General features: G+C 33.7%; 1 protein-coding gene across 1 annotated transcript; it reads left to right on the top strand.

Annotated features, from left to right (window-relative positions):
• On the top strand, positions 298 to 12,770 carry LOC18588507 (receptor-like protein kinase 5). Its single transcript, XM_018126780.1, has 12 exons — positions 298 to 2,947; positions 3,809 to 4,826; positions 5,510 to 5,546; positions 5,832 to 5,869; positions 6,690 to 6,770; positions 8,428 to 8,538; positions 9,224 to 9,292; positions 9,377 to 9,624; positions 9,721 to 9,924; positions 10,597 to 10,701; positions 11,491 to 11,608; positions 12,502 to 12,770. Exons 1-2 carry the CDS (start codon positions 298 to 300, stop codon positions 4,177 to 4,179), a joined length of 3,021 nt encoding a protein of 1,006 aa, XP_017982269.1. The 3' UTR covers positions 4,180 to 4,826; positions 5,510 to 5,546; positions 5,832 to 5,869; positions 6,690 to 6,770; positions 8,428 to 8,538; positions 9,224 to 9,292; positions 9,377 to 9,624; positions 9,721 to 9,924; positions 10,597 to 10,701; positions 11,491 to 11,608; positions 12,502 to 12,770.

The raw sequence follows: 13,425 nt of genomic DNA, 5'->3' as shown, positions 1-13,425 counted from the left end.
CACTTCTTTCCAAAAATTTATGGTAACAATCACTACTCGAGCCCCACTAATCCTATTTTGTTGCTGAAGATTTATGGTCGTCGACGACTGTATAATTTCCACCCCCTTTGACCGGGTGATTCCCCTATTACTCCAGTCCCACTAATCCCTTTTTGTTGTTGAAGATTTATGGCCGTCGTCAATTGTATAACCTTCCACCCCCTTTGACAAGGTAATTCCCCTTTTATATTTGGGCATTCCGGTTTGTGCCTTCCACGAGCAGAACTAAAGAATCAAACTTGCCCACACACAACCAAAATGTCTACATTATCCGCCCCTGCATTTCCTTCTTTCTACCTCAAGTTTCTCCTGCTTGCTCTCTTCCTTACCCACGTAAGCCCTCAACTGCATGACGAATCAGAACAAGCTCTCTTACTTAAACTAAAGACATACTGGCAGAACCCGCCGTCCTTCAACCATTGGGCCCCATCATCAAACTCATCCTCACATTGTAGCTGGCCTGAAATCACCTGCCTCAACGACTCAGTTACCGGGTTAACCCTTGCCAACAAAGGCATCAATGAAGCAATCCCACCTTTCATTTGTGACCTTAAGAACCTCACATCCATTGATCTTAACTACAACAACCTCGTAGGTGAATTTCCAAAAACTTTGTACAATTGTTCCAAACTTGAGTACCTGGATCTCTCTCAAAACTACTTTGTTGGCACAATCCCTGATGACATTGACAGCCTAGGTCAGCTCCAGAGCTTGAACCTTATGGGTAATAATTTTTCTGGTCAAATTCCAGTAGCCATTGGACGGTTACAGGACCTAAGGAGTCTTCTGCTCTGTTCCAACCAGTTCAATGGTTCTTTCCCGCCGGAAATTGGTAACTTGTCTAAACTTGAATTTTTGGGATTGGCATATAATACGAAATTCCAACCATCCAACTTACCTCCCACTTTCAAACAATTGAAGAAGCTGAAGACATTATGGATGACAGAAGCAAGTTTAGTTGGTGAAATCCCCGATATGATTGGAGATATGACAGCTCTCGAGGTGCTGGATTTATCTAGCAATAACCTAACGGGAAATATCCCGAGTGCTTTGTTCTTGCTAAAGAATTTGGAGGGAGTATATCTTTTCCACAGCAAATTATCTGGAGAGATTCCTCAAGTAATTAAAGCTTCGAATCTGAGGGTTATCGATCTTTCTCAAAATAACCTGACTGGAAGAATCCCGAGTGATATTGGAAAACTAGAAAATTTATCAGGTTTAGTTCTCTTTTTTAATCAACTGTCAGGTGAAATTCCAGAAAGCATTGGACGAATCTCAACACTAACAGACGTTAGACTATTCAGCAACAATCTATGGGGCACTCTGCCTCCAGATTTCGGTCGATATTCAATGCTCGAGTATTTCGAGGTTGCTTCTAACAGGCTTACAGGGAGGTTGCCTGAGCATTTATGCCACGGAGGTAAGTTGTTAGGACTTGTAGCCTTTGATAACAATCTTGCTGGAGAATTGCCAAAATCACTTGGTAATTGTAATAGCTTGATAATGGTCAACATTCGCAACAATGGTCTTACTGGGAGCATTCCTAGTGGTCTATGGACATCGTTGAACTTGTCGATGTTGATGATAAGTGACAACTTTTTTACAGGTGAGCTTCCCAAAAAAGTGTCACATAATCTTTCTCGACTTGAGATTAGTAACAACAAGTTTTTTGGACAAATTCCCGTTGAGGTGAATTCATGGAGAAGCCTGGTTGTCTTTAAGGCTAGTAATAACCTCTTTAATAGTACAATTCCAAAAGCATTGACAGCTCTTCCTTTTCTCACTACTCTTTTGCTTGATCAAAACCAACTCCATGGCTTCCTTCCATCACCTATAATCTCATGGAGGTCACTCGTCACTCTAAACCTTGGTCAAAATCAACTTTCTGGCCAAATTCCAGAGGATATTTGTGTCCTACCAAGCCTTCTTGAGTTAGATTTGTCGAAAAACCAATTCTCCGGCCAAATTCCTCCTAAACTTGGCCTTCTGAGGCTTACTTCCCTCAACCTTTCTTCCAATCTTCTCATCGGTAATATCCCAAAGCAGTTTGAAAATGCTGCATATTCCAATAGTTTCCTTCACAATCCTGGTCTCTGTGCTAGTTCTCCATACATAAACCTCGAGAACTGCAGTTCACCAAAAAAATCTAGCATAAGGGCTCTGCAAAATCCTACTAGGATTTGCGGTATTGTGATAGGAATATTTGTATTTATTTCGGCATGTTCATTCTTCATGATTAAGTATAATAGGAAGAGAGAGCATGTATTGGATCCAGAATTGAAGCTCACCTTCTACCAAAACTTCAATTTTACAGAATCAGACGTTTTGTCTAGATTGATAGAAGAAAACAAGATTGGAAGTGGAGGATCAGGAAATGTGTATCGTGTTGAGTTGACTTGTTCTGACAATGTTAACAAACATGCCAACGTTGTTGCTGCTAAAGTCATTCGGAATAATCGAAAGTCGGAGCATTTACTTGAAAAGCAATTTCGGGCTGAAGTTGAGATATTGGGTAAAATTAGACATTTGAACATAGTGAAATTGATATGTTGCATTTCAAGTGAAACTTCAAATGTTCTGGTTTACGAGTATTTGGAAAATCGTAGCTTAGACATATGGCTCCATAAGCATCGGGCAACAACTCTTTCCTGTTCAACACATAATTTTATCTTGGATTGGCCTAAGAGGTTACAAATTGCAATTCAGGCTGCCCAAGGACTCTGCTACATGCACCATTATTGTTCAGCACCCATTATTCATCGAGATGTGAAGTCAAGCAACATTTTATTAGATTCTGAGTTCAATGCTAAAATTGCTGATTTTGGTCTTGCTAAGATGTCAATCAAGCGAGGAGAAGAACCTATAACTGTTTCTGGCGTGGCTGGCTCCGTTGGCTACATAGCTCCTGGTAAGTACTTAATGGTGCAAAATTCATAGACAAATGCTTCTTTCTTCCATTCACTAGCAATGGGTTGATATAGAAGTCATATGAGTTGATCATTTTGACTCAAATTCCATTTAGTATAGAATTTTATCGATTAGGAAATTAAGTGGTAGCAAATGGCCGAAAAAATTTATGTGGTAGCAAAGGTTTCTTCATAGATAAGTTTGCTTAATAAACAAGAATCTAGATTGCTAATAATTTTTGGTAGGCAAGCGACAAAGGGTGTGTATATAATTTTTATAACCAATTATCTACTTTCACACATGTGAACATAAGTAAAAATTGTCAATACATGCTAAATTTCTCCTTCAGTGTACATTTAATTTTGGGGCATACGAAAGAAGGTAGCACTTTTTTATCCTACAAACCTCAGTTCATTCATCTCATAATTTGAACTCCAAAAGGCATCTAATGAAACTAAGAATGGGAGCTCTTAAGTGTGAAGGGTTTTGATTCTGAGTCTAAGCACATGGGAATTAGAGGTTTCAATATGTTAATACAAACGTTTGATTTCGGTTTTGATGCCTATAATTTCTACAACTACATTGAATTTTCCCCTTTCTATTCATAGATTAAGAAAAGGATATTAAATCACATTAAATAATTGTCTCGTGTGAATTTCTATATTGCCCTGTTAATTTCAACAAGTATATTGAATCTTTTCCCTTATATTCATGGATGTAAGAAAAGAATGCTGAACCACATTTAAATAATTGCCTTCTACGTGAATGTACGTATTTCTTTGCTGATTTAGATATGATTAAACTTTGTCGGGGTGGGCAGTGGATTGAATTTAACAAATCTGTCCTCTAAATTGAATTGTAGAATATGCTCGAACAACAAGAATAGATGAGAAGATTGATGTATATAGCTTTGGAGTCATTCTTTTGGAGCTAACAACAGGAAGAGAAGCGCACAATGGAGATAAGAACAGATCGCTTGCAGAGTGGGCTCAGCATTACTTTCAAGATAACAACTCAATAGTGGATGCATTAGATGAGGAGATCAAGGAAGCTTGTTATTTAGATCAAATGTGCAATGTCTTTAAAGTTGGAATCCATTGTACTAGAACATCACCATCAAGAAGACCTTGCATGAGGAAAGTTTTGCAAATGCTACAAAAAAGCAGTCATTCTCGTATTATTGAGGACAAGAATGAAAATAGATGGGACAATAATGGTGTTGATTCGGTATGAAATGAATGGAAGGTAAAAGATTTCAGTTTTGACAGAAAAAGAAAACAGGCAATGGAGAGAAGTGAAAGAAGAGGGAGAGGGGTGGTTGATTGTTACAGTCGCAGTAGAGAGCCATTAATCTCACATCTTGGAGGATGTCATGGTCTCAATGAAAAGTCATTAATCTCACATCAAGGGAGGATGTCATAGTCCCAAAGAAGAGGTATGAATCTCACATCGGTTGTATATTAGAGTGAGACTGAGCATTTAAATATTCACACAATTTTTAACTTGTGAGACACTTCTTGTGAGATAAAATTGAAAACCCAATGAGCTAAAATGGGCAATACATTATAGGTTAGTATGGATCATGATAGTTGGTATCAAAACAGTTCTAGGTATTAACGATATCAAGCTTGGGAATGATGTCATGGTTTTAGCACCACATCTATTGTCCTCAATGACATATTGTTAGTACCTAGAGCTTGCTCTACACTAACCTACAAGATATTGTCCACTTTAGCTTAATAGCCTCGCAGTTTTATCTCACAAAAGGCACCTCATTGGTTGAAGATGATGTGAATCTTTAAATGCCTAGTCTCACTCTAATATACAGTCGATGGATTCATGGCTCCTCGTTAGGATCCTCGTTGGGACCGTGACACAAGGTGACATATTACATTGATCACCCCCACCCTTTCTCTCTTTTCCCTTCTTTCTTTCTATCTCCTCAATTTCCATGGTTCTTTGGCTTACTTGGAACGTATTCCAACAAAGAAATCCCTTGTTACAAACACTACAACATTTTTACCCTTTTACTGCATAATTTTCACTGCATTTTTCTTATATAACTAAATTCATCATATTACTCTTAATACATTTTTATTTAGTTACAGTATTTGAAGTGTAATCCCATAAAAAAATTAAGAGGAGAAAAGCTCACAAAATAAAAGCAGCCAATGGCCCATGAAACAGCCTAATAAAAAACAAACAAAAGCCCCTTACCTTTTACATGCAATGTTTTTTTTTCTAGAAAAATCACCTAAGTTTATCTCTCTCTCTCTCTCTCTCCAGTTGCTCAGATAAACTAGATTCTCTTGATTTTTTTACCATTTTTTTCAGTTTTGCTACTCTCAATTTTTCTAAGACAAGTAAATCTCTTTTTCTTGATTCATCAATTCTCTTTTTCTTTCTTTGTCTGCTAAGAACATTCTCGGTTGACGCAGATCTAAAGAAATCCTCAATGATTTTTTCAACTCTTTTAATTTTATGTTATTTTTTCAAATATTTTTGAAATTTGATAGTTGAGAATTTTGAACAAATGTTTAATAGAGTTTTTTATTGTGTTCAGGCAAATGTTCATATTCAATTCTCTAATTCTGATTCAGGTACTCACTCTATTTCTCCTCTCATTTTCTTTTATTTTAAGCATGATTTATGTAGTTTAAGTTTAGATTAGGGTTTCCTATAACACTAATTATGGATTTTGATTACAAATTAGGGTTGCTTAGGAAATATAGATATAAATATAGGGTTGCTTAAGGTTGTTGGTCTTTTTGTTATTAATTTGTGAGATATTTTTAAGTTGGATTTTCGTTTTCATTAATTTTCTCTTTCTTTTATTTTCCACTTGATTGCAGTTAATGTTTTTCATTTTGTCTCTTTGATTCTAGGAGTAAGATGACTTTGGTTGCTTGAGAATCTGACATAGGTAAGTTTCAGTGCTTTTTCCTTCAATTTCTTTTGTGTTTTAGTCAATGATGGAATTGACTTAAAGAAACTCTATTATAAGCTATATGATAGTGCTTATCTTCACCCAAAAATAAAGATTTTATGGTGGCTTGCTTTATCTCACATCATTATACCATGCTTAATCAATCTCGTGGGTCAAAAAATTTCATGATATAGGGTTCAAATAACCTCTAATGCAAGCAAGCAATCGGCATAGTGTGAAAATAAATTGACTTGAAGAAAAGTTAAACCATTCTATTATATGGCTTAATCATAAATAATAAACTAAAGGAAAGGTACACAAAAGCAATCTCTGAATTGAAATTAGATAATGAATAATACATTTGTCTAGTAATAACAAGTCTAGTATCTAGGTAAAGGGAAGGAAAAGAGGTGCAAGTCAAGTCAGATTATAATTAGTAAGCTTTTGACATTAAACAACGTAAGTTGGATCAAGCAAGAAATGAGAAGGGGCTTTTTCTTTTTTATCTAAGAATCTTTGTTTTCAATCAAAGATTGAAAGCTTATAATTAGTAATCTTTGGTTTTTTGAGAGGAGCTTCTGTGTACAGAGGAGTGACAAGGTAATGGCAAGAAAACGACCTCAATGATAAAATTTCATAATTGACTGCATTTTGTAGCCTTTTCAATTATAATAGACAATAATAAGCTAACATTATTATATAAACTTAGATGATCTCAGTTCTCAGATGTGTATGCTTGGTATGTTATTTTAAATGCCATCCAACTTTATATCTATCAATCTTTCCTCTTACATGTCAAGCTCTCTTCTTTCTCTAGGTAGGCAACATCAGCATGGAAGGTGGCAAGCTAGAATAGGAAAGGTTGCTGGAAACAAGGACTTGTACCTTGGAACATTTAGTAAGCTTTGGTTCCTTTTTTCCTTCTCCTTTAACTTTTGGTTCATTGTTTAGAAAGTGCCATGTCTCAACATCTCTCATAACTGTTCAATTAGTTCAATTATTATAGACTTTGAAGTTAATGATTCTAGGTTTCAAGATTGATTGCAGAACCATTTATGATGGAATCAGATCCAGTTTATATTTAATTCTTGCATTAAGTTTCTTGAACTGTCCCACCAGTTCATATCAATGTTTCTTTTATTTTTTTCCCCTTATAATCGCCTTTATACTGCTCAACTAGGTAATTCAAAGACATGCTCTGATGAAATTGGCAGCTGGATTATAATTTTGTCCTTCACTTTTTATTTATAAAATTTAATGTAATTAAGCTGTCAATTCCCAAAGAATCCTAACTGTGATATGCAATAATATAACTTATATTCTACATTATAGGCACACAAGAAGAAGCAGCTGAAGCTTATGATATTGCTGCAATTAAGTTTAGGGGGACAAGTGTTGTAACCAATTTTGACATAAGTAGGTATGATGTAAAAAGAATTTGCTTAAGCTCTACTCTTACTAATCTCAAGTCAAGTCAGCTTATAATTAGTAAGCTTTTAACATTAAACAACGTAAGTTGGAACAAGCTAGAAATGATAAGGGAGTCTTTCTCTTTGATCTAAGAATCTTTGTTTTCAATCAAAGATTGAAAGTTTATTAGCATTTTCTATAAAAACAGATTAGTAAACAACACCTCCATATCTGTTATATGTATATTAACACCTTTCCAAGCTATTCATTATTAGTACAATAGTATTAGTATCTTTCTAGTTGTAATACTTTTCCTAGCTAGTAACAATCACTACAACATAAATAACTTTAAATGACAATTTTAGATGCAATTTTATTTTTTCATTTAAATATTTTGTTACAATATTTGAATTTAAGATTTAGATTATTTTTTTATACAACTCATAAAAATCTAATACCTTTTATGTTTTTTATTTTAATTAAAAAATAAGGTTAGAAAATATTTTTTTTAATTAAAAACTATACTTGTCATGTGTACTTTCTCTTTCTCTCTACCGATTTCTAGTCTCTATTCTTTCACTATTGGTTCATTTCTCTCTCTCTCTCTCACTCTTACAATACACAAAATTCTTGCTTCTAACAGATTTCAAATTCTTGTTTTCTTTTCTTTTCTTCCTCTTTTCTATTCTCTCTCATGGTTTCTTTCCCTTTAGATTTTCAAATTCACGATTTCCTCTTTATCCAACGTATATATGTTAGATACGACTTGAACATGATATTTTGTGCATGTAAAGGGAGATACTGCATTTGAGCATAGCATGCCTTTAAATGTAGTTACTTTTTGGCTATTAAGAAGCTCTGAATTCTTTTAAACTACTTCAACATCACATCTGGGAGTAAAAAAGTAATACATATGCTAATCTGACCTTGGGATATCTATATTTTTCTGTTTTACATTTTTTAACAATTAATGGAATTGTTAATAGCCCATTTTCTTTCTATGTTAGATGGCACCTTTGTTACCCTTGCAATTGAATTTATTTCTTTTATGGATAATATTTATATATTTTGGTTTAGTAATATCATTTTTTATACTAACACTTATTGCATTAATGTCATCTATTGCTTGCATGTTTTAACTACAGTTACCTGACTTTAAGAAGTTGCTTGATACCGAGTTTGAAAAGGTCAAGGCTAGTTCATCTTCAAGTCCACAGAATCATCCACTGATACATTAGTTCCGGCAAGCTATCTGGGTATGTATTTTAAACACATCAAGGCAATTTTTGAAATTATTAAGATGGAATAAGTTAATGATTATCTTTTATCCGTATGTTGTTTTTATTTCTTTTTATACTATTAATCTTATTTTGTATTTAGGGTCCAAGTTCATCTTGGTCTTTGAGTCTAAAACATTATATTATTTTATATGTATGCATGTAGACAAAAGTATACATGTTTGTTTCTATATATATGCAAACTAGCTACTATTTAGGGGATGAATATGAATAGTTTTCAATCTAAATATTCTGTCTTGTGCTTTTTGTTACTGTTTTAATGCTAGTTATTTTTTATAGTGTTGTTATATATTTTTGTCTTGTGTTTTATAGAATTATCATAAGTAGACTTACTTTTCAATAATATTTTTTTCAATGAATTTGGATGGTTCTGTAAAGATAATAGATAAGAGTTGGATGTGTTGTTCTAAATTAAGTAAAGGATACATAGATGGAGTTAGGCAATTTCTTGATTTTGCATTTGAAAATGGGTCAAAGAGAGGATTGATTTTGTGCCCTTGTAAGACTTGTAACAATTGTTTATGGAAAGATCAGGATGAAGTTTATAATCATCTTATTTGCAAAGGAACCGATCAAGGTTACATCCATTGGATTTATCATGGGAAAAGGTCATCACCCTCTATGAATGTTCATGATGATGTAGGTATGGGAGATGAGTCAAATATGCATGATGACGTAGAGCAATTAGTGCAAGATGTTATGAAGCAAGAAGGTTATGATGATCATATGGGTTTTTTTTTACATTTTCTTGTTTTAAAATTCTTTTAATATTTTTGTTTCTTACTTTTTTATGTAGGTTTTCAACCAAAAAGACTAGCGGGCCTACTAAGGCTCTTCTAATTCGTGGATTGACTGAAAACAATCGCAATTTCATCTTATTAAACACAAAGAAACCAACTTACTGGTCCCACTGATGAAGCTTTTAACAATTTAACCACTTTCTTGAGAACTTTGGCACGTAATGCTATGTTGGCTCTTCTTGTTTATGTTGATTGGCGAACAATGCCTCAATCTAATAAAAATGATATGTGGGATCTAGTGAAGGTATTACAAACCCTTCATGTTAAGGAATCTTTGAATTTTTATATATGATTATTTCTCAATCATTATACTAATAATAGTTGTAATTCAATTTTGTAGGCAAAGTTTGGCATTGAGGCACGTGCCAAAAAATGGGTCCTAAGCACAATAGCAACTGATTGGAGGAATTACAAATGTCGATTGAAGAGGAGTTTTTATTCTATATATAAAACAGATGATGTTCGGCTTAAAAATTGTCTTGAAGGAGTCCCTTTTGAACATTGGAAAGTGTTAGTTGCATTTTGCAGTTCTAAGGAACGAAAGGTATGATCTTGACTTCAAGTATTAGTAGAAATAATTGTTACAACTATTAAGAACAAGTATTTTAGTGATAATTATATTGTATGAGTTGTAGATACGTAGCCTCAGAGGTATGAAATCTCGTAAAAAGCAACAATGCATACACATTACTAGATCTATGAGTTTTGCTCGAGTTCGTGAGAAAGAGGTAAAAATGTGCAATTGCATAAAGTTATGTGTATGGAATACTATTGATTAATTCCAACTGCAATAATTTTATAATACAAAATTTGGTCAAAGTTCATAGCAAAGTTCATTTACTAAGGTTTATTAAAGGCACCAAATACTAGCAGTCACTTAATTCCCCTATTGTCATGTGAACTTTTATGAATGAATAGGCCATTAGACTAGCTTTCTTAGTCTAATATATTAGTATATTCTTGCCATAGAAGCTAAGCTGCACAAATTTGATTCATTATGCTCTAGAGTGGTTACAAGGGTGGCTACTAGTTTAGAGGTCTATAACTTTAGCAAACAACATCCTATCTTCACTACTGTCAGTTATCAAGTATTTTATTTTATTTTCCCTTCCATCTTTCCCCTTCTCTTCCATTATACCAAGTATTTTTTATTTATGATGTTCTTAACTTGTAAGTTGTTTTGTTAGTAATGTATTTTTATTTTTTATGAATACAGAAAGTTAATAGGGGAAACATAGAGGAAACATCCCAAGCTGATATGTTTCTTTTGACACATGAACACAAGAATGGAGAATTGGATGAGGAAAGCATGAGAATTTTGGTATGACTACAAACTTTATATTGATATGATGTAGAAAGATCATATAAACATGAATAATTTAATTATAATTATTTATGTTTAATTCAGTTTGAATATAAGCAGTAAATATCTCAAAATTTAGAGAATTCTAAAGATCTTGAAGCTCAAAATGAAATCTTTGCTCATGTAATGGGGCACGACAAAACTGGCCATGTGTCTCTTTACAGAAGAAGTGTGACTGCTTCAAATCTAAAGAAAAAACCACCTTCATTTGATTCCATGGATGCCTAAAGAATGGTTGAAAATGCTAGAAGAGTTGCTATGGATGAGATGAAAGAAGTGAAAGATAAATTAAAAGAGGAGATGCAAAAAAAGTTGCAGCAACAAGTACAATCTATCAAGATTGAGATGACAGATCAAGTTCTAACGATCAAATTAGAAATTTTGCATCAAATTAACTTGTTGATCTCACAATTACAAATGAGGTTTCCTAAGCCAGCAACTTCAACCATAAATGACCGACCATCAATTTCTTCACAAATGGTATCATCTATTGCAACTATTTTTTATTTTCTTTTGATTCCCAAGTTTCTTTACTTATAATAATTTGTAGCTTAATGAATCATCATTGATCGATTGTCAAGAAATGGAACAAATAATCAAACACCAAATATTTGATAATATATCTTTAAATCAGATTTGTAAGGTTAGTAAGTTGTAATCACTTTAAAAGTTTTTACAATTTTAAGGTTCTAATTTGTAATATAATTTAAGATTTATGATTTGTAATGTCATTTTTACTTTTCTTAGATGGTGGAAGTTAATGTTCCTCAACTTCTCTTTGAAGAATAAAGGCACAACTTTGAACAAATGAGCCTAACAAGATCCTTGGAAGAATTGATTCCAAATGCTGCTATTGATGACTCCTGTAAGTCATTTTATGTTAATTTATGTAATTGCTTTGAAGATAATTTTGTTTTGGCATTATCATTGGAATTTGATGAAAGTGACTGGTAATTGCTTTATTGTTTGTTCAGTCTGATTATTGTGGCATGGTATCAACAAAATTAATGGTATTTGGCTCTTGATTAATTGATTGTTCATGGCTGGACATATTTAGATTGTTGTGTTTCGTTTTGAATTATTATTTAATTAAAATTCTTAAAGTGTTGCATAATTTATACATGAATGGAGTTTGGGATTTTAAAAAAAAAACAAAACAAAATGTGGTTTTGATTCAGCAATGAGAGATATATAAAGGATTGAAACAAAATGTGGTATTTGGCTCCTTCTGATTGCGGAAGGGTGAGGGAAGCTCCTTGGATCCCTATCATGGTTTTCTAATGTATTGTTCTCTGCTAGGGGCTTACTTGTTTTTTATGACTCGTGATCCTAAGGGTCTCTTTTTTAATTTTCTGGTGGCAGTTTCTATTAGTGAAACGCAACAAGATCCTGAGGTCTGTTGGTTTGGCTCTAATTTTACTTTTGTGATAGGAGCATTTCTTATTACCTTGCTTTTGGCTCCTGTTGTTTTCAGTCTTCCTTATCATCTTGTCTTTGCTGAACTTTGCCACTTCATGGAGATTTTATTGTAATTGTACAGCTCTCTTACCACACCAACTTTTATGCCACTAAAGTCTTTAGCTAATAAGACAAAAGACTTGCCATGGCATTCATTGGTGATGGATTAATATAATTACGCTTTTTAGAAAAAAATATTACCTATTATATTACGATTAACTGGATATTATCTTGCTTTGTCTCATATTACATTATGAATTATTTGCAAATTGATATTATCTTGCAACTTAATCTTTGTAGGTAAGGAACGCTGGGAACTGCAATGTCAGCTGGTTTTATTAGGATGGAGAATAGACAAACAAATATGTATAGAGAGGAATTAGAGAGAAGAAGAGAGAAAGAGAGAGATGACTAAAATTAATTGAGGAAACCCCATATTGTAAACATTGTAGAGACCTTTGAAAGTGGTTTCTAAAGCATTTGATTTTTGAGGCATTAGTTCTACAATTTGATTTTAGAGGCACTTTATGATTTGTGAGCATGTCTTTCTATCACATATTAAAAAGTTATATGTGTCTCTATCTTATACCTTTTAACTGCACATTTTATATGCTACCATATGATTTAAGATTGCAGTCATATAGCATACAGCTGCACTTTAATTTTGCTATTGAATCCCATAAACAAGTGCAGCCATACTTTTTCATACATTGGCTAAGGCTGTACTTAGAAAAAGTGCAGCCTTAATCTTAGGTTGTATATTTTTCACCTATGACTGCAATTTTTTTTGCAGCCAAAGGTCCAAAATGTCGTAGTGAAAAATGGCATACTTTTTCTATAGTATGGTCAGTTTGGAAAAGTAAGAATGAAATAGTGTTTGAAGGAGAAGGGTGGGATACGGATCAGTGTTTGAAGCTGGTAAGGCTTAGAGCGGCTTCCCGGGCTAACGCAAAATGGCCAAGGGAGTACCTGCCAGTGTTGGACATCTACAAACAGCCTCATGTGCACACCCAGTAAAAAAAAAAAGTGGCAAAGGAAGAAAAGGAATAAAGTGAGAGGAACCACAACAAGGGTAAATGAAATTCAGCATAGACAGAGCTGCTAAAGGATGCTCGGGCCTTGTTGGGATTGGTGGTATCTTGACAAAATCAAGTTAAATCATCTTCTCTAAACCCATTGGTACAATGTATTCCAATCTTGCAAAGATATTGACAATGAGGGAAA

The sequence above is a fragment of the Theobroma cacao genome, chromosome 9 (assembly GCF_000208745.1).
Source record: "Theobroma cacao cultivar B97-61/B2 chromosome 9, Criollo_cocoa_genome_V2, whole genome shotgun sequence".
Classification (NCBI taxonomy): Eukaryota; Viridiplantae; Streptophyta; class Magnoliopsida; order Malvales; family Malvaceae; genus Theobroma; species Theobroma cacao.
Note: the sequence above shows the minus strand (reverse complement) of the source record. Positions and strands in the feature narration are given on the sequence as shown.

Bases quoted from the DNA above. Each gene is read 5' to 3' on its own strand.
- LOC18588507 (XM_018126780.1), top strand. From the start codon at position 298: ATGTCTACATTATCCGCCCCTGCATTTCCTTCTTTCTACCTCAAGTTT. The intron at 2,948-3,808 runs GTAAGTACTTAA...ATTGAATTGTAG, and splicing joins CGTTGGCTACATAGCTCCTG to AATATGCTCGAACAACAAGA.